Below are 19,922 nucleotides of genomic sequence, written 5' to 3'. Positions count from 1 at the left end.
AGCTTCAGCCCTTAGGCTTAAACAGTCAGCTCCAAAGAAAAGTAACAGGCAGGTCTGAGGTTCCTGACCATTTAATTTTGTCCAGTACTTGCAGACACTAAGCAATGGGCTATGTGAGTGAAGAGAAGACAACAGCCACTCATCGTTTTGCTTCTGCCATTGTTTACTCAATTCCACCTTTTTTTTTTTTTTTTTTTTTTTTTTTTTTTTACAACCAGCTGGAAAACTTCACTCCCACTGGCAGGGTAGAGATCAGACTCTTTGAGAAATGCAATCATTAACATACTGAAGAGCCAATTTGTTCACCCTTAAACCCACCACAGTTATGCAGTAAAATATTGACATGGGTTGTGTTGCAGTAATGTAGCCGGGCCTTACGTAGGCTAGGCTCTGTACAAAAGGCAAAAAAGAAAATTTCTGCTCTGAAGAGTCTGAAATCTTCCCTTCAGACAAAATATCCTGACTTTTTTCTAGTGATTTCAAAAAGAAAAGTACCTAAAAAATGAACGCTGGGCTCCATAATAGTTGCCTGCTAGCACTGAGCATCCTCCCCCACCCTCCAACCATGGCGGTCCACTGACAGGCCTCAGAGCAGGTCACAGGCTGGTCCTCCTCATCTTGCTTTCTCCTGAGCGAAGATTTTCAAGACAAGACCAAAACCATCAGGAAACTGAGAAGGAGAGCAGGCAGGTGGAAGACCATGGCCACGGCACCCAGGGGAGCTGAGGATGGTGCTAGAGGAAAAAGAGGGGGCATCAGCGCAAAGAACCCAGCAATTGAACCATTCCCCCATGGAGGAGACTATCCCATCGCTCCACATTCAGGGAAGATCTTTGGCTTTCTGACCACAAAATATCCATCCCTAATAGGATCTCCCAGTCACATCCCAAATCCGACACACGTGGTAGCAGTATGCTGTGGAAATGCTCACTCAGCTGAGATGTTCAGATAGCGAGGATGTTCCCAGTGGGATTACAGAATTGCCTCTTTTCTTGGACCCAGAGTGTGCTGCAAGGCTCAAGGTTCCTCAGCAGAACTGAATCTGCCGCCCCTTGAAGCCAGGAGGTGAAGGGAGGCACAAAGCGCTACTCAGTGCATTTCAGTGGGGCTGGGTGGATGTGCAGTGATGAGTGCCACTCGAGGGGTCTGCAGCAGTCAAGAGCCACAGTTTCTGCTCCCTCTGAAAAAGGAGTGGCCAGCAGGACTTTTCAAGGTCTTGGCACAAGCATGGCCAAGAGCAGGACTAGAGCTTTATGGCAGAGCTGCTCAATGCAACCGCCTGCTTGAGCACGGGTGTGACTGACTCTGGTTCCCAGGGGGCTATGTCAGCTGGGTGCATTCAGTTCCCTTATACAGATGACTGAAAACACCTCACTTCCCTAAGGTAGTTTTTCTCCTTGCTGTGACCCCCAAAATACATATTTAAAGCATGACAATCAGAAAACCTCATATACTACGTACTCTGAAACTTGGGTGTGACAAAATTGATATAACCTTCCTGTGTTCCCCCAAAGAGCCCAACACCCAGTTTATCCAGGTCGGACTGTTTCTGCTTTTGGACCCACTCCCGGATAGGTGACTTGTTCTGTACAGTCGTCAGGGCTTTGAGATTCATTCCCAGCAAGCTCTTTACCTCAGTAGGCGTCAGGCTCTACAAAAAAATTAAAAAGCAAAACTTAGAAACATAAGTGCAGGAATGGAAATAATACCTGTGACCAAGGACTTAGCGAAGTTTCTATGAACAGAAGTGTTAAGAACAGGAAAGATAAACTTCTTCTGAGTGGTTTCAGTTGGGACAGTCTTGCCTTAGGCTACAGGAAGGAACATGATTCCTCAAGTTTATTTCTGTTGTCCTGATGACAAGGCCATGCTAGAGGACACTGGGTCAAAGCTAGAATCATAGCTGCTGCTCCATAATACTGCATCTCCTGTTTCCCAAGAGACTGCATTGCCCAAATTCAGCTCAGTGCATCGTTCTTCCCCTCTCTTACATCCTCACCCAAGACCCCTCTCCTTCACCTGAGTGGGGGCCACAGTCCCTGTCCTGATCATGGGGCTTTCTTCCAAAACAGACAGTATTAGAAGAGCAGCATATCCCTGACTGTCAACAGTCCCATCACTAAGTTAGGAGATTTGGTACACAGCTTTGGACTGGGGCAAGGCAGAGGATTATCACATTCCGCAGTGGAATCCTGCTTCCTGCTACTATGTCTATGAGAGCCTGGTCTTGGGAAATTCCCCAGTAAAGCTGGGCAAGCATCCTTGTATGACTCCAAACCGATCTTCTGAAGAAGCTTCAAGTTGGTCCTCCTCTTTCTACTGTTGCAACATCATTCTGAATTTGCGGATTTACACCAATGGACAGCGTGACCAGAAATGACTAGCTAGCACGATGCAAATGCATGGAACGAAACACTCTCATGGTCCAGCTCACCAGCAAAGAGTCTCTTCTTAACTTCATGAAAGTTTCAATATCCATGTTCACGTGGTCCTTGCTTAGAGCTCCAAGATCCACACCAGGAGCGCCCCCTAGGATCAAAAGGAGAAAGTATATTAAGATATGAAGGACAGTCCTCAAATGAGGATTGCTGGGTATTTGTATAGGCTAGAGCTAAAATATGCTTTCATGATGTCTCCAAAGTTTATTAGCCTAGGGTTCCTAACAGAGTGGGTTCTAATTGGAAAAAACTATGGAGGCTATAGTTCATTTTGCTGGGAAACCTTATCATGTTGGCCATTAAACCAACCTGCATCAATGCCAGACACTAGAATGAGTATCTCCCACCCATCTACTCTGTTGGTCAACATGGAAAATCTTTGTTTTGTGACATGGGGAAGGACTATGAGGTAAGCATAAAAAACACACTATAAAGAGAACACTCTTGCATTAGCAGCTGGATTTACTAGGGTATCTTACAGATCTTACCCACCCCAAAAGTCCTAAGTTTGATTTTTCCTGTGATAGCTTGACAATCTATTTTGGGGGTTTTAAGAATCTTTCAAGAATATTTTATGTGCCTGTAAGCTGGAAAAAATTCAAACCCTCCTGAACTTTCAACAGTTTGGCTTTGAAGATTCCCAAAGCTTACAAGGCATAGGATCCCAATTCATCTTCTGGCTAAGACCCATCTCTTTCCCTGTAACATGCTTTTCTTTTACTTACCTAGATATGGTTTGATGAGAGCATAGTAAGCACGTGAATTGTGCTGGTCTGAGAGAGCACGTTTTGCTTTTTGGTACAAGATGTCTTTAGTAAGCTGTGAACAGGCTGAAGGATCAAGAGATGCTATTCTGCAGAAAAATGAAGATTTATGGAAAGAAAGGTTTTTATTATTTATTATTTTAATGCTTTCAGTAAAATAATTGAAATATGAATACATTTTGAACATCTCTGAGCTTCTCTACATGGGATAGGTTACCTTCTCCTCCAGTACAATCCTGGGCATTTCCCAGTGGATAGATGAGGTACAGAGAAAAGCTAAATGAACAAATAATGACTCAGTTTCCTGATGAAAATAGTATGTCTGATAAGGTGTCATGGCTCAGATAGCACATTACAAGCCTGTGTGCTTGTAAAGATATAATATTTAATTAATTTCATTTAGCCCTCTTTCAAAGGAAGCTGAATTAATTTTCATTAACTCTTTCGCACACAGATAAAAACACGCACACATCTTTACCATTGTCAGCTGAGGTATATTAAAGAAAATTTGACTGCAAATCTGAGCCCTTCCTCGTAGAACTAAGAACAGCAGGCTTTTAAACCTGGACGTGGAACAGGTACTAAAGTTGCTTCCTAGATTTCCTTTCACCAGCTGGACAGAAAAGGAACCTGCACTTGCTGATGGGAAGGTGCTTTTGAAAGAGGCAAGTAGCTAGCAATGTCCCCCAGGGGTCAGTCCTGGGTCCAGTCTTGCTCAATGTATTCATCAATGACAGAGTGCACCCTCAGCAAGTTTGCTGATGAGACTAAACTGGGGGGAGAGGCTAACACACCAGAAGACTCTGCTGCCATTCAGAGGGACCTGGACAGGCGGGAGAGCTGGGCGGAGAGGAACCTCATGAAGTTCAACAAAGGCAAGTGCAAGGTCCTGCACCTAGGCAGGAATAATCCCATGCACCAGGACAGGCTGGGGGCTGACCTGCTGGAAAATAGCTCTGCAGAGAAGGACCTGGGAGTGTTGGTGGACAACAAGTTAAACATGAGCCAGCAGTGTGCCCTTGTGGCCAAGAAGGCCAATGGCATCCTGAGGTGCATGAGGAAGAGTGCTGCCAGCAGGCGGAGGGAGGTGCTCCTGCCCCTCTACTCAGCCCTGGGGAGGCCTCACCTGGAGTACTGTGTCCAGTTCTGGGCTCCCCAGTACAAGAGAGACATGGCACTGCTGGAGAGAGTCCAGCAGAGGGCTACAAAGATGAGGAGGGGACTGGAGCATCTCTCCCTTGAAGAAAGGCTGAGAGAGCTGGGCCTGTTCAGCCTGGAGAAGAGAAGACTGAGAGGCGATCTCATCACTGTGTACAGGTATTTGATAGGAAGGTGTCAAGAGGATGGGACCAAACTCTTCTTCATGGTGCCCAGTGACAGGACAAGAGGCAACGGGCAGAAACTGAACCACAGGAAGTTCCATCTGAACCTGAGGAAAAACGCGTTGACTGTGAGGGTGCCTGAGCACTGGCACAGGTTGCCCAGAGAGGTTGTGGAGTCTCCTTCGCTGGAGATATTCAAAACCTGCCTGGGCATGATCCTGGGCAACGTGCTCTAGAGGTCCCTGCTTGAGCAGGGGGGTTGGACTAGATGATCTCCAAAGGTCCCTTCCAACCTCAATCATTCTGTGATTCTGTGAAGGAGCACTACAATACTTTACTCACTTCAAGCTGTTGGAGTCTATCGCGTTCAACTCAGTTGCATTTAGAAGGCACACATATTTCGTACCAATTGCGTTCAGCGCAGTGGCGTTCAAACGATTTCCCAAGGTAACATATCGTTTTATCATTGCAGCAGCCTAAAAGCACATATTTATTTATTTCTTTTAACTGGAACCAGAATTTATGTTTTTATCCTCAGAAGAGAAACAAATGCAATAATTACTAAAATAAAATTGAAATCATTTCAAATGTATTTGTTTGGACATGAAGGATGGGCCAATCATCCTTTAACCCACCAAGCTAGACCTAAATCAGCAGCTCCCAAAACAGGAAGCAAACATGGGCAGGAAAGTAAACCCAAATACCCACCTCTCTGTCAGAGGGCTGATCCCGGAGCAAGGCAGCCAGCGTGTCAGCTGAACTTATCTTCCATTTGCTAATGTCCTCAGAGGTGAGGAAAGGAGCCAGGGGGCCCAGTTTGGGGAGGAGACTTTCAGGATACCCATCAGGATATGTCTGTGGAAAGACTGTTGTTATTGGTATGGACACTCATTATCATCTCTGTGATGATGAATTTATGCTCTTTGCAAAACTGGTGTGGAAAAGCATAAAAGGTCTGCAAGCAAAAAATAAACTAAAGCCAGTGAGAATATACGAGCATCTGTCCTTTTCTGCTTGGCAGCCCAGGCAAGCAGACCCCAGGGAGCGAATGACACCTGCAGCAACATGAAATGACTCAACATGGACCTGATTTGACAGTGTGCCCTTGCAGTGGTGAAGGCTAATCAAATACTGGGCTTCACTAGTAACAGCGCAGCCAGCGGGTTGAAGGAAGTGAATATTCCCCTCTGTCTGGCACTTGTGAGACCCTGTGGAACTACATCCAGTTTTGGGCTCCACGGCACAAGAAAAACTCCCCTAAACTGGAGCAAGTCTAGCAGAGAGCCAAGATGCTTGGGGGCTGGAGCACAGTCTGAACAAGAGAAGGCTAGGAGAGGATTTTATCACTATCTTCAACTACCTAATGGGATATTGGAGAATGGAGCCAGACTCTTCTCAGAGCTGCACAGTGAAAGGATGAGGGTCAACAGGCAAGGGAAATTTTGGTATTATGAAAAATATTTTCACGGTAAAGGTGCTCAAACACTGGAACAGGAGCCCAGAGAAATGGTGGAGTCTCCATCCTTGGAGATACTAAAACTCAACTGGACAAGTTGCTGAGAAACCTCATTGATAGGTAATCCTACATTCATCAGCCTGCCATTACCTCATCGAGATTCCTCTTCAGCACAGCTAATTGCTGAACAGAGAAGGGGTAGCTCAGTATCTGAGAGAGGTGATTCACCAGAGAGACATTCTTCAAGCAAGCATGCAACTCCTCAGGGGTATAGTAAATAGGCATCAGATCATCCTCAAGAACTTCTTGTGTTATCGTCTTGTCAGATGGGCATCCTGTTGAAGCAAGTATCAAACGTGCCCAGCATTACATTCTTTTGCTTTAAACTTTGAATGTTCCCTTCCTGGAGATTCACAAAGGTGGAGTTATGGTTCCGCCCTCCTCCTGGGCAACCTACCACTAAGAGTTTCATAGCTCAAGACAGACACGTTCAGGGAGCCCCACAAGAACTAGGGCCAACCCTGACATCAGAGGGAACACTGCCATTACTGGTCAGTAAAAGCTCCCATACCAGCAGCACGCTTATGCCGAGAAGGCAGGAGTTCTTCGACGATGGAGGCCAGCTGTTCCCTCGACAGAGATGAATCATAGGCAAAGTTTTTCAGCCAAAGGGTTAAAACATTCTGCAAAGAAAACTTTTCATCAGGCAGATTTTGCAAATCCTGGGCATTTCACCTGCAGAACAAGTTCCTACTCACATAGACAAGAAACCTTACTGTTGAAGTACTAAGGGCAGCAGGCCACCTGCTGTAAATCTAGAGACCTTTCCCTGGTAAGCTAAAGGCAAATTTTTAAATGCTTAAACCCTATCATATTCCACATCCCAGAAATGACTGTCTCCCAAAAAACACCGTATATAGTTAGCACTGCTTTCCACCTCTGGTGCTCATCAGATAGTTAAAGAAAGCGACAGTGATCTAGATTGGCAGTTGCCAGCTTTCTAGCCTGACCAACCCTCATCCTTTGTAGATCACCTGGCACCAGGCTTTTAACTGAAGACACTGCTGATAACTTACCTGCTGAACAGTCCCTGTCATCCTCATGTAACACAGTCTGGGAACCACTGATCTAGAATACTTCTTCCACACTGCAGGAACTAGGAGTGCTTCCCAAACACCCCACTTCCCTATTTGTAACCCACCTTGGGGATCTTCTGCAAGATGCTGTGATCAAACACAGGAATCAATCCACTGAGCTCGTTCAAGGTAGAAGCTGACCACATTGAAGGAGGCCTGAATATAAAAATCAGTAGGGATCAGATTTCAAGAAAGCAAAAAAACAAAAAACAAAAACAAAAAAAACCCCACTGCTGCCAGAATTATGTCCTTGTAACACTGTTAGTAATGAAACAGAAGATTTCCATCCTAAAGTTTTCTTGATCACTTCCTGCTACACGAAACTTCATTCCAGAAGAGCAGAAGCAACTGTCAGTACCATGAATAGGGGCAGTAGGATGGGAAAATGACACAGAACAGATACTTGGATTTCAAGCTTAAGAAAATAATGTATATCTATTGCTCACTATTACTCATCCAGTGCTAAAATCTCAGAACATTTGAAATAGGGATGGAAAATATTTTCTCTCTCCTGGACAATGTATTTGCTAGATATAGCCAAGAAACTCTGAGAGATTCAGGGATTTATCAAACATCTGTCAGTTTGAGTAGTGGAAACAAAAAGTCTTCTCAGAGCCAGTGGTTAATAAACAGCTAGAGCCCAGCTCAGTTCATCAGGACAGTCTCAGAGAAGTTTCATTATTGAAAAACAGGCCAGAGAAAAGGCTTTTATAACTGCAGCAGGCAAGACACAGGTAACAATATATTTTCCAGAAGAATTCCAGCCAAGCTAAAGAAGTTCAAATAAGATGATGTAAAAGGCCCAATGCAAAATTCAAAAACAACAAAATATTTAAGGTTTTGATCAAGCTGGCTGGCTGGAGTTCACTCAGGTCTCAACAGGACAAGGGCTTTGTTTTATCTGAGGTGTTTTGCTCATGCCCAGAAGAAAAAAATCATACCCAAATGTAGTGTTTCCACTGCGAACAACACTCCTAATAGCCTCCTCTTGATCAGGCAGGAAAGATTCACACTGGCTTAATTGCTTCAGCAAAATCCCACCAGAACTTGTAATGTATTCTCCACCCAGGTCACAGACCAGACGACCCAGAACCTCTGCGTTTTCCTCATTTATTTGTGTGCCAGGAATTTTCTAAAGTAACACAAGATAGAGGTGTTAAATAGACCTAGCTGCTACTGTAGGAAGGAACATTCCTATTCCTGCTGACAGTTTATGACCCCAAGCTTTCACCAGCCTTGTGCAAAACTGTCCCCATGACCACATACCAAACATGCTAAAGCTTCCAACCGCAACTGTTTCCGCTGGGAGGACTCTCTTTGCAGAACATCAAGATTTGCTTTCCCAACATTAGCAAAGTATTGCCAACAGCTTCCTGTTGTTGCATAGTCTGAAGGACTAGAAAGACAAATGCTCCATGAATTCTAGAGAATGGCATCAGGTAGTTGATTAGGTTCAGTGCTGTTCAACACACACTGTACCCAGTATAAGGCTTCCCACCCCACAGACTCTTTCTAAACTCTATGCAGTTATTCTTCTCAAAGATCATAGTCCATGTTTTTTAAAAAATCACGTTCACCTTAAGGAATCCATTGTGAGACTCAGTTTAAAATTGTTCAGACTCTGGATACAGAATCACAGTGGGTAGCTACTGGAACAACAAAATTCCACTCCACCGTCTGTTTTCTTTGATGTTGTAAGTGAAAAGTATATTCACAGAGGCTAGAAGGCACTATAATGGTCTCATATCCAGACAAACAAAGAAAGCTTCATATCCTTTTATTAATATGATGGATTGTCGAGCCTGAAAGAACCTCAAAACCGAAAGGCCTTTTGAAAGCTTTCTGCAATCTGATTCTGCAATCTGATTTCTTTTCTGTAAAGACGTCTGAACAAGCTGGAAACATATGTCATATGTGAAGTAGTCATTACTAGCTAACTTCTAAATTAATAAATATCTCTTTTTCCCCACTAAAGGCTAAGGCAACAACATGAAAATCACAGCACAGTTACCTTAAAAACAGTAACAGGTCTTTAGGATAATTGTCTAAATCCTTGGGAATCCCATGCAGTGTCACCATCTTCACCAAGCACCTCAGCTGAATGGACAGTAGAGTTTCCATCAAAGGAAAAAAAAACAGCATGGAAACATAATGAAAACAAAGCAAAAGGACAGACTGTGCTCTGTTCCAAGGTAAGATAAAAAGAAGACAGAAATCAGAGAGGTTTTGGTTCCTGAGAAACCTAGCCAGTTGGGCTGTGACTTCACCTATCTTCAGAGAAATTCAGAGCCATGGGATAGAGACCAAGGACCAGTCCCTTTGGTTCTAGTCCCATAAACAGGAAGTGCTCGAGTTCTAGATGAATGATCCTGATTACCGCCTTCATGACAAGATCAAAAATTGCATTTTAGCATATGGAAACTGACCTCATCTTCTCCTAGGCTGACATTCTTCTGCTTCATGACTTTGGCCAGCTGCTGAAAACTTTCCGTTTCCATCTCATTGGCAGCTGCACATGTGAAGCCTTGGAGGACAGACTGGGAAAGCCTGAACATCCAAACAGAGCAAATCACAGGGACGTCAGAAGGAAAAATCAATATTGATCACATTTGTAATAAACAAATTTTACAAGCATATACTTCCCCTCGTCTCAAAGCCTGAAGTTCTCCAAACTCCATCCTCTCAAAATCACTAGTCTTGACATATGTGGGAACTCAAGAAGCCATCACTGGCCGCATAAACACAATCTGCAGATTTGTACTGGAAGCTGAAAGGCAAGGACAGCCTGCCCCCCTCCCCCAGGTAGTATTGCTGAACCCTGATTTAATCAGTCTGCCTCTCTCTGTTTTCAACAAATGCCATCCTTCAAAACTGAAGGGGAGCTGTGCAGATCCTCATCACAGAACACAGCTTTGACAGGCTGGAACAGCTCAGGGAAAAGTCCTTAAAACATTATTTGGTTTTTATATGGAGAGGCTTCTACTGTGACATTAACATGACGCGGATGTCGATTCCATTGTTTTTCCCAGCTATATTTCATTGTTTGCATCATTTTTCATCACAGATACAAGAGCTGGCAAAAGAGACAAATCATTCTCACTAGATTGTAACCCCTGGAATAGCACTGTGTAAGATTGACATGTTCTCCAATTAGAAATGCCTTCCACAGAGTTAGAAGCAAGGATTCCAAGCACAGTCCAAGCTAGCAGCATTGTTTTAAGATGTACGTTGGCCTTATGGATACATTTTGCAGCTCACACTCTGGTACACCTTGATGCTACCCGTCTGTGTTCAGGTTTGCATGGTATTTCCTGTCTCTTGCTACGGAATACATGTGGTGGGATTGCCGCATGCGACAAAGGATCAGCAAACATGGAAAATGGAAGGAGAGAAGAAAAATGCTACCTGCTGAAATCAGGCTCTGTCTTTATCACATCGCTGAAAAACATGGCAGCCTGTGGAGCAAAGTCGAAGAGAGTCAACGGTTTACCAAGCTCTTCTGCAACACTCAGCTATACTTTCAGACAGATTTGCAGAGTGGACTTACACCCCTACAGTGTCGAAGGCTGACACTGAGGGGTATGAAGGAAACAAACTGCTAGCATATTACCTGTTCTCGAGTCCAAGTTTTCTGATTGAGATCCTGAATATTAGGCTTCTCTTCCCCAAAAACAAGCAATGATTTTGGAATGTAACTGGCCAGAGCATCAGGGATGTACTTAACCAGGTCAGTAGGGTGGCCTACAGTGGAAGAAATCTAAAAAAGTACATATAATTCAAACCCTACGGCTAAAATAAACAACTGTTGGGGAAGAAATGAAGAATTGGAAAGGCCAGGCAAATTCCCCTGCTGATCACGTGGGCATGTCTCAGAAACCTAATGCTATGAAATATTTCCTGTTTGACATATCTGTCAGACTGAGAGCCGCTTGGAGCTAATACCTGGGGCCCTGACTGGGAACAACCTTGCCTGTATCAGAGTTTCCCAGCTCCTGGCTCTATCCCCTAAAAATGTGTGACAGGCCAGAAAGGCTGGCACTTCTTCCCTCTCTGCCAAACCAAACATCTCCGCTTGCTGAAGGGCACAGTATAAAGCAATCCCTAAAGCTTGGCACAGAACCCTCACAGCTAGCTGCCCCAGGACAAGCTTGAGACAAGGTCCCAGGTGCCAAGCACAGGTCAGAGTCTTTCCTGGCAGAGGGAGACTGAACAGCAGCAAACTTGAATGCTGCACATGCCAACTTGAAGACTAAAATCATGGCCAGTAAAAGGACCAAAAGACGTCCAAATCCTACAAAGTCACATGGGGGAAGCAAAATAGAACACTGCTAGAAGATCAGTCTGCCCTAAAAGGGCCTTTCTGAGTTGCCTTTGCTTCTTATATGTTCTCACTCCAAACTCTGGAAATGACTTTTCCCTGAAGGCATATTTTCAAGTCAGCAGGGAGTAGTTTCTACGACTACCCTACAGAGCAGCTATGTCTTTCCTGACACTGGCCTAAAGAGGCTCGGCATAGGCGTGGTGGCTGGCAGCCAAGGACGTCTATACAGGCACAGCAACAGGGACTCGAGACGCCCATCTCTGCTGCACCCTCTGGTTAGCAATGACAGCCCAAAGGGAACATGGACTGGGTGTGCACGTGTGCCGATGCCTGGCCTCAGGTAACCACCAGCGTTCTCAGCCCTAAGTCACTGGGCCTTTGCTAACCTACAACACCTCGAAGACAAAAACAACTTCACCTTTTCCACAAATGCCATTTTCAGAGCAGAGGGTAGGGTCACCATTCGCTGAGCAAACTCAGGCAACTTAATGGCTTCCAAGATCACCTTTGGAGGCAGACTTTGAAGTAGGCTGCTGTTGAGGCCAGCCACCAAGCTCCCTAGCTTTGCCAGGCTCTGGCCATCTGGGATCTGAAAAGCAATGCATACAGGCAAGAGGACATGACGGGCCATACTTTTTTTTTTTTTTTTTTGCAACTACAGCTATACCAGATGTGAGGTGCATACATGGGCCTTATCGTTTGTACCTGATAGCCAGAGCTGAGCAATTTGTTGATAATAGAACTGGACTGTTCAGCATTCCAGCCATGAACTTCACTCAGGGCAGGAAGAGATGCTTCAAGGTCTTTACCACTGATGCTGTTCTCTATCTGGGATACAGACAGCCCAACAGCAGCCTGGCCCAATGCACGCAGGATTGCAGGAGGGAAACGTTCAAACTTTCTCACCAGAGTGGATGCAACCTGAAAAGGTCCCATACAGACAAAAGAGGAAGTCAGAGGAGCTATGAAGGGAGCCTACTGGATTCCATAGCCTTTGAGGTCTTAAATCACTGGACTTTCTGCTTCACAGACTTTTGTGATGAAGCCTGGTAACAGACTTCCTCTACCCACCAAGATTTTGCTGATGGCAAAACAGCAGCCAGAGGCCACAATAAAAAAGCAAAACGGCCTACAGGACTATACAGAAGAGGAGGCTCAAGAATTGAAACCAAACCCTCTGACTAGGCCAGTTACTCCCAACCACTCTTCCTGGCCCCCAAATCCAATCTCACTCCCAGATTTGTGAATCCTCTTCCAAGCAGGAGCTTCATTTCCACAAAGGAACCTGCACTGGGCAGAAGACCTACTCCACTGCCCAGGAGCTGGGATGGCTAGGCTGTGCCCACGCTCTGTGCTCATCGCTGTAAGATTGCAGCAAGCTCAACGTAGCAATGATAGTAACAATGTTTGAGGAGATCATTTAACCTCTCAGTGCCTCAATTTTCTCATCAATTAAAGGGGATAATAGCACTTTAAAGATTAGCCCTGACCTCAGCGGGGACCTCATCATTTGTAAGAGGTTGAGAACTGTTTATCTGCTGCAGGATTAGAGCTCTTTCTTCTTCAAGAAGAAAACATTTCCTCATATATTTTGTTTACTTGAAGGAGGAATTCCTGATTCACAGGGCTGGCTAGGACGTTACCTGCAGCTCCTCTGTTGTCAGGGAGGAAGAGTGAGCTCTCTCCTTATTTGCTCCCGTGTGTGTCAGGTTCGTGGGGCAGTTCTTACTGATCCTCTGGGCTAAGCTCAAAGCCTCATCTCTGCTTAGGTTGCTCACTGCGGAGGGGCTCAGGTAGCAAACAAATCTGTCTGGGAGACTGCAGGTGGGAGACAAGGAGGAGAGGTTGCACGTATGACAGCTGCTCCATCAGAGATCTCTCCTCTTTTTCCAGAGGACGCTCTCTTCCAGAGTGCACTTCCCCTCACTTGCTTAGGCTCTGACAACGCTCCTGTTTACAGAGAGCACTGTTGTGTCATGCAAAACTGCCCAGCTGCAAGACGCACTGCTGGTCATTAGCTGGTGGATTACACTGTGTGACAATCGCTTCCCATGATTTGGAACTTGGGGTCTGGCCCTCCCCAAGATCAACTGCAATGCAATTAAAAATGCAAACAGAAACACGCTTTGTATATCTCATGTAAGCAGGCATCAGAATCACCACAAAGCAAAACTGCCAAATCAAGGTACTGTGCTAAATCATGAGTCAGGTAGGAAGTAAGGTCAGACCCCGTACCTTGATAAGGGGAAGCTGGGCCCAGAAGTCAGCAGCAAGGTGTAATACACGGCTGTTGCCCGGAGCAAGGTGAGGTTGCTGACCATTTGTATATTGACTGGATCTCTGGCAAATTGTTGAAGCTGATAAGTGTTACAGGGGCAGGGGGAGAAAGGAAAAAAAAAAAGGATTCTTTAATCCTGAGGCTTTAATGCTGGCAGCCACTTGGGACAGTTTGAAGAGAACCTCACTTCAAGCAATATGATCTTTTATATCTGGCGTTAGAGGGTTTTTTTGTTGTTAAGTATCATACTGGACTTTTGCTTTATTTGTCTGTGCACTCCAAGGGCATGTATGCCTCACTCTCCGATTGCTATAAGGCACAAAGGTGGCGCTGCTGCTAAAAGACGGTCCTGCCCACTCATCCGGCTCCTACAGCATCTCTTGCAGGCTGGCCTGGTAAGGCCATACACTAAACTAGGCCAAGACATCACTCCAGTCTTGAGATAAAGACTGGTTCTGCTCCTCTTATTGATTCCACTTTGCTTTCTACAGAATCACCTACATGAAATTAACTTCTGTATAAGTGAAAAGTTTGTGTCTCTCATCATGAGTGACAAACCATGATAGGAAAAAATAAAGAACCAAAGTGACTCCTCATCATAAACAAACACCAGAAATTTTCCTGCTGGGGCAGCATCTCCATGACACACATCCTTCAACACCATTGTGAGCCTGCACTTACTGTTGATTCATCAGCAAAAAGCTGCAAGTCTCCAACAGTAGCGTGCTCCATAAAGGATCCTAGATAATTTTCAAACCAAGCAGTAGAATTCAGACCAGGAATGGCTGCACTGTAGCATTTCTGTTTTGACCCTGCAAAACAGGCAGACACCATAAAACTACAGACCCACACCGCAGCTGAAAATCAGTGAAGATAAGAGATTTCTGAATACAGAGCAGACTTTCATCTGTCAGAGAAATAAGCCAGCAGAGAGCTCCTTAAGGGCCTGCGATCACACATTACAGTAAGAGCAAGCAGTTTTATAGAGACCTTTACAAGTCTTTACATGTGCCTTTCTTTGCACTGGTTCTGCACAGCCCTAAATCCAAAAGAATGAAATGTGCTTTCACAGCAATAATTAAACGTTCAAACAGTCCAGTTCATTTTCTGTTTCTCTAAAGTTTTGCTTCTCTTTACATGCATTCTATCCATCACTTGGGAACATGGAGCCTACGCAATACTCTAGCATATATTTTCCCAGTCAGACCAAGTAGACGCTCAAATCCATGCATTTGAGCATTCAGGTCACAAACGTACATGCGACAGGATAGAGGCCTCACTCTTTCAGAGCCCTCTGAATATTTCATCACAGGTCTTCCTTCCTTCCTTCAAATCTGCCAAAACCTTTTGCAGGAAACAGAAGTTTGCATGCAAATTACTGCCTTAGGACAGGTGAAGTGCCTTACCCAGGTCCCCATCTGAGCTAACTTCTGAGCTGAACTCTTCACCTCTCAGAACCAAACTCTGCACTGACCTTTTGCAATGAAAGCAATAAATGCCATTTGCAGAGGATGTAAGTCAGCACAAAACTGCCTCTACTGATTTAGAATGGCTTAAGAAAGCAAGCCTTCAGGCAGGGAAATGATTCCTGATACTTCTCAGTGTCACATTCCCACTCTATTCGCGCTGGACAGACAATATAAATTCACTGTAAGTCTGCAAAGCCTCAGCTCTGTAACAGATCATGGCTGTTGTTGTAACGTACATTAGTGGCTTAAACCATGCTGTTGTTTCTTAAGGAAAATCAAGTCATTTACCGTCCTGGATAAGATAGTACTTGATCCCATTGTAAAGATTCCTCTGTTCTTCTACTGGAAGGTTAGAATAGATGCCATTCAGGGCAGTAACTCTAAAGAAAGATAAGAAAGACAGATGAAACCAAACCTGGCAGGGTAGGATTCTCACAGAAACAGCAGTTACGTGGAGACTGGTCTTATCACGCACAAAAAAGTCCCTTTTCAAAACCATCAGCATGACTGCCCTTCACAATAGCCCTCACCATCTGGGCACCGCGCTACCAATCCTGCAATAGTGCTTTGCAAACCCAGTGTGCGTGGCTGCAGCACGCGTGCACTGGCCGGTGCAGAGAACCAGTACAGGGGCAGCGGCTGCGTTGCAAGGCCCAGGGGAGAGGTTCTTAGTCAGAGACTCCCCTGGGCCTCCATCAGTTCACAGCACTTGCAGGGTTTAGCCCTTTGTTTCAGCAGACGGGAGGAAGGGCCACTTTCCTACCCCAGCAACACAGGACTGAAGCTCATGTTCAGCACTTACATCTTCTGAAAAGTCCTACACAACACGTTTTTGGCACGGAGGCAAGCAAAGACTGTGGGCTTGACCAGGAATGGCTGAAGCCCCTCATGGACCCATTGAAACAAAACAGGTGGGCTGTCAATGTCAGGTACTTGTAACATCTTCTCCCACAGGCCATTAGTGAAGATCATGCTCCACTCTTGGGAGAGAGGCACGTGAGAAAACTGAAGGCAAGACACAAGGAGAAACATATGAACTGAAGTGAATGCAGATCTCTAAACACGCACAGAGGTAGACCCAAGTGAATGCGAACATTATGAACAGAATCACCCCTAGCCATCATTCCCCCTCTCTACACAGCGACTCTTTCACCAAAGCTGTGTTTCTGTGTTTGTGCAACTCAAGTACAAATAGGCTCTAATTCACATTGGAGCCACAGGTCTTTGTTGTCACTGCAATTAGCAACACATAACCTACGCGAACTTGTTGCTTAAAAATAAATTTAATTTCCATCTCCCCAGCTAGTTTTGACAGCAAACACCTCTGCTACACTGGCAGATATCTTTTGATTGAAATTGTGCCCTTTCTAAAATAAGATAATGTTAGGACTGAGCTAGAACAGTTGAACAGTCATATTGCTTCTGAAGCCCCTCTGCAGCCCACTGCTTTGCCTTTCAGTGGAGTTAACATTGCAGGTGAACAAACAGTCTGACAGCATGCCTACCTGCTGGCTGAAGGTAGTCAGGGCAGCTACAAGCTTGTTAGCATCGTATTTGGAAAAGAACAGAATGGAGTATGCTGGATCCATTGCATCGACAGGCTTAGGGCTAAGGCAAGAATATAAGGATATGAGGAAATCGTCCTTAAGGTCCTGGAGCCAAGCACTCTGAAAAAGGAAAGGGAAATCCATACAGAAATAATACAAAGTGTGTTATATTTAGAGATGCCGCAGTATGCGATCTCCTTTAGGTCTACTTCACTAGCTCACCTATGTGTGAGCATTTGACACTGAAAAGTGATGTAACCTGTTGACAGAAGAGCCAGAAGAAAGTCCAAGTTACATTGACTTGAAACAAGTCTAAACTTACATAAGACCAGATGTTGGATCCTTCTGTTACCTAATCTGCACTTCCTCCAAGGCCAAAAACAGCTTTAAGAAACTTTATTCAAAATATTTTCCCACAAAAAAATGGCCTTTTCAGCAAAACAGAAATTTCCACAGGGAACTTCCTCATTCCAGAGCTATTTTTCACTGAAAAAACAAACTCCAAACAAATATGTGAAAAATGACATCTTTTGGTCAGAAACATTAAAGCAAAAATAGGAATCTTTTATCAATTGTAATTGCAATTGCTGGTAACACAGCAACTTGGAGACAACAAGCAAAGCAGGAAGGGATGTAAATCTGAAACATTTCAGGTGACATTTTCCACATTGCAACCTCTTTTTACTGTGCTCAGGAGCAAGTTAGCCCTGCTGGGTTACTCTTACGCAAAGATTTGTTCCAACACTCAGATGCCAATTTCTAGGAGCTTATTCGTTTCAGAAATCTCCATTGTCTCACTTTCTTATTTGAGTGGTTTGGAGAAGACGGCATCACCCACTTCCACAGACAGCCCCAGCAAGGCATCCGTGGTGGGGTAACATGCTGTTGAGTTTCGAGACATGGAGCATGTGCTGCATGGCGTGGTGTGTGGAGATCTCCAGACCCCTCCCAATAACCACATGTCTGAGGGTGACATTGCACCAGGAAGGCCCAGGCTTGGGAACTGCAGCTCAGTGGCCCAGGTGGTCCCAGAGTCCCTGTGCCCTGCATGTTTGACCCAATCCCTTCTCTCAATCTTGTGAAGGAGACAGTGGCATTTCAGTGCCTCAAGCTTGCACAAGCTTTGGTCACTCCACCAGCCTGGGGTGGGAACGCTTTTAAGATAGAAAGGGCACTACTGTCCAGGAAAACTAGGCACCAGCCCACAAAAAGAAGGGGACTGCCAGTACCTGCGCACAAGCGTATTGACCAAACGTGAGGTTGCAGGGGGAAGCTTGACCATGGGCTATCTCAAGAAGCATCTCCTGGGTAACACTGGTGAGGAAAAAGCAAAGTCATCACCTTCCTGGCAGTCTCCCAGATCCCATGGCAGCTGGGGTAGGACTGGCTGGGAGCAAACACACCGTCAGCAATGTGTCTGCAAATACAGGCATGGAGTTCAATGGCCTGATTCCAGAGCCCATGCTGCTAGGGATAGGCAGACAATGAAAACTGTTGGAAAGCCCTGACCACAAGCTTCTATTCATTCAAATATATGCAGTAGGAACAGTTATTAGCTGCTCTTCCGTAAAGGGTCCAGCCCACCCACCAAGGAGCAAAAGCAATGCCAGGCAGCCATAACAACGAGGCACAGCCCAAATAACAAGTACAGGGAAGCGAATGAACAACACAGAGGTTAAGAATTATTTCCTGACACCATTCAGGAGCAGGGAGAGGGTACTTGTAAATCATTGACCCTTAGGAAGAAATCAAATTGAAGAAAGGCTGAGAGCTGACCTGTATGAGTTCTAGGCCCCCACTTACTTGCCCAGCCTTTCTTTGCCCTGCACAGACACAGAGCCCCAGGAAGGCACCTTCCCTTCACTGCTGCACCAAGCACCCCAGCCTCCTCCTTGCCCTCAGATGACCCTGGGCCTCTCCAGGGAAAAAGGTGCTACAGCTGTTTTCAGAAGTTTCCAGACACCCAAAGTCACATCCCTCACAAATTGGTATCATTCCCAGGGAAAATGCTGCCAAGATAATTTGTTGGTGGTTCACATACCTTTTCACTGAAGCACATACAACAGCTTCTGATTCCCTCAAAAAAAAGAGAGACAGGGTTAAAGGAAATGTGACAGGAATACACAGAGAGCTGTGTATCTTCCTTAGGAAAATTACTTGGCAAGAAACTCACCATTGACAGGGCTGCTCAAGCACTAGACAGGGTGAAAGAGAGAAGAGAGATGATCTCGTGTAGTCATAACGGTAGCACAGCATTATTTGTGACCATTTAAATTTAATACAGACAAAGGTGTGAGCTGCAAACATTTGCACTTGGACCCGGCCTGAAAACACACAAACGTCTAGATCCAGAGCTCCCACCTTGCCATGTTAGTTGCCATCTGCAAAATTCAGATCAGTACTGGCTGTGTACTTCAAACAGCTGGAAAGTTCAGGGCTATGTGGATTCCCCTGTCTTTCAGGCATCGGGGCCAGCGAGATGGACCATTCTCCCAATGATTTGAGTGAGGCCACATTTGAGTGGCGCTTTCATTGCACTGCTTGTGACATATGTGCACTGAAGCCCTTCAAAGATCTGGAGAAGACATCCCTACCCCACACACTACTTAGGAGACCCGAAGGGGAAGGACAGTTAACATCCACCTCCATTCTCAGAGCACTGAATTTGGTTTGTAGCAACTAATTCCCATCCATGTACTGCTATGAAGAAGGGGTCCACACTGACCACCAGTCCACACATACTTTGCAAGCGAAGGCATGGGTGATATATATATTACACATGGAGTTTGTCTTACTGGATACGTCCCAGAAGAAGTTGCAGCAGCTGCCAGCCAACCTGGAAGACAATGTGCCAGGACTTTAGTCACAAATCTGTGACAGAGGCTCATTCCCACAGTCCAGCCCTTCTCTTGCTTAATAGACCCTGAAGATCACTCTCATCTCACTAAGTTATTTTATTCTTCATTCTTGACACAATATCTCACAGAATCATTCCTGTCAGACCTTACTGTTGTTTCCTCTTTGACACTGTGACAACAGGTTGACTGGATAGATGGACGTGAGGTACTCCTCTGCCTGCTTGGGGCTGAGCTAGTGGGGGACAGAAATGCAGTGTCATGACTGACATGAGGGTTGGCACATCATGTCCCCGTGCTCTGGAGAGCAGCCTTGTCAATCCCCCTGCACTGCTT

At 45.2% G+C, this 19,922-nt stretch overlaps 1 protein-coding gene across 8 annotated transcripts in view; it reads right to left on the bottom strand.

The window, feature by feature from the left end:
- Positions 1-56: 56 nt before the first annotated feature.
- The window catches only part of MSLN (mesothelin), a 47,693-nt gene continuing 27,827 nt past the window's right edge, over positions 57-19,922 (bottom strand). For 3 of the 8 annotated variants that reach the window (XM_068908711.1, XM_068908712.1, XM_068908716.1), the window contains 27 exons: positions 19,527-19,567; positions 18,905-18,926; positions 18,773-18,800; positions 17,961-18,045; positions 16,690-16,851; positions 15,987-16,189; positions 15,473-15,564; positions 14,397-14,527; positions 13,673-13,794; positions 13,081-13,255; positions 12,143-12,358; positions 11,856-12,026; positions 10,727-10,873; positions 10,522-10,571; positions 9,543-9,663; positions 9,128-9,213; positions 8,383-8,512; positions 8,058-8,248; positions 7,182-7,272; positions 6,552-6,663; positions 6,131-6,315; positions 5,233-5,379; positions 4,867-5,000; positions 3,164-3,291; positions 2,435-2,529; positions 1,462-1,651; positions 57-734 (listed from right to left, as the gene is read on the bottom strand). In XM_068908711.1, coding sequence (XP_068764812.1) covers positions 643-734; positions 1,462-1,651; positions 2,435-2,529; positions 3,164-3,291; positions 4,867-5,000; positions 5,233-5,379; positions 6,131-6,315; positions 6,552-6,663; positions 7,182-7,272; positions 8,058-8,248; positions 8,383-8,512; positions 9,128-9,213; positions 9,543-9,663; positions 10,522-10,571; positions 10,727-10,873; positions 11,856-12,026; positions 12,143-12,358; positions 13,081-13,255; positions 13,673-13,794; positions 14,397-14,527; positions 15,473-15,564; positions 15,987-16,189; positions 16,690-16,851; positions 17,961-18,045; positions 18,773-18,800; positions 18,905-18,926; positions 19,527-19,567 — 3,347 coding nt within the window. In that variant the 3' untranslated portion in view covers positions 57-642. Of the gene's footprint in view, positions 735-1,461; positions 1,652-2,434; positions 2,530-3,163; positions 3,292-4,866; positions 5,001-5,232; positions 5,380-6,130; positions 6,316-6,551; positions 6,664-7,181; positions 7,273-8,057; positions 8,249-8,382; positions 8,513-9,127; positions 9,214-9,542; positions 9,664-10,521; positions 10,572-10,726; positions 10,874-11,855; positions 12,027-12,142; positions 12,359-13,080; positions 13,256-13,672; positions 13,795-14,396; positions 14,528-15,472; positions 15,565-15,986; positions 16,190-16,689; positions 16,852-17,960; positions 18,046-18,772; positions 18,809-18,904; positions 18,927-19,526; positions 19,568-19,922 lie in introns of all 8 variants that reach the window. The other 5 variants (XM_068908713.1, XM_009670315.2, XM_068908710.1 and 2 more) reach the window with 4 other exon arrangements.

This window comes from Struthio camelus, chromosome 15 (genome assembly GCF_040807025.1).
Source record: "Struthio camelus isolate bStrCam1 chromosome 15, bStrCam1.hap1, whole genome shotgun sequence".
Classification (NCBI taxonomy): Eukaryota; Metazoa; Chordata; class Aves; order Struthioniformes; family Struthionidae; genus Struthio; species Struthio camelus.
The sequence above is the reverse complement of the archived record's forward strand: the minus strand, read 5'-3'. Positions and strand labels throughout refer to the sequence as shown.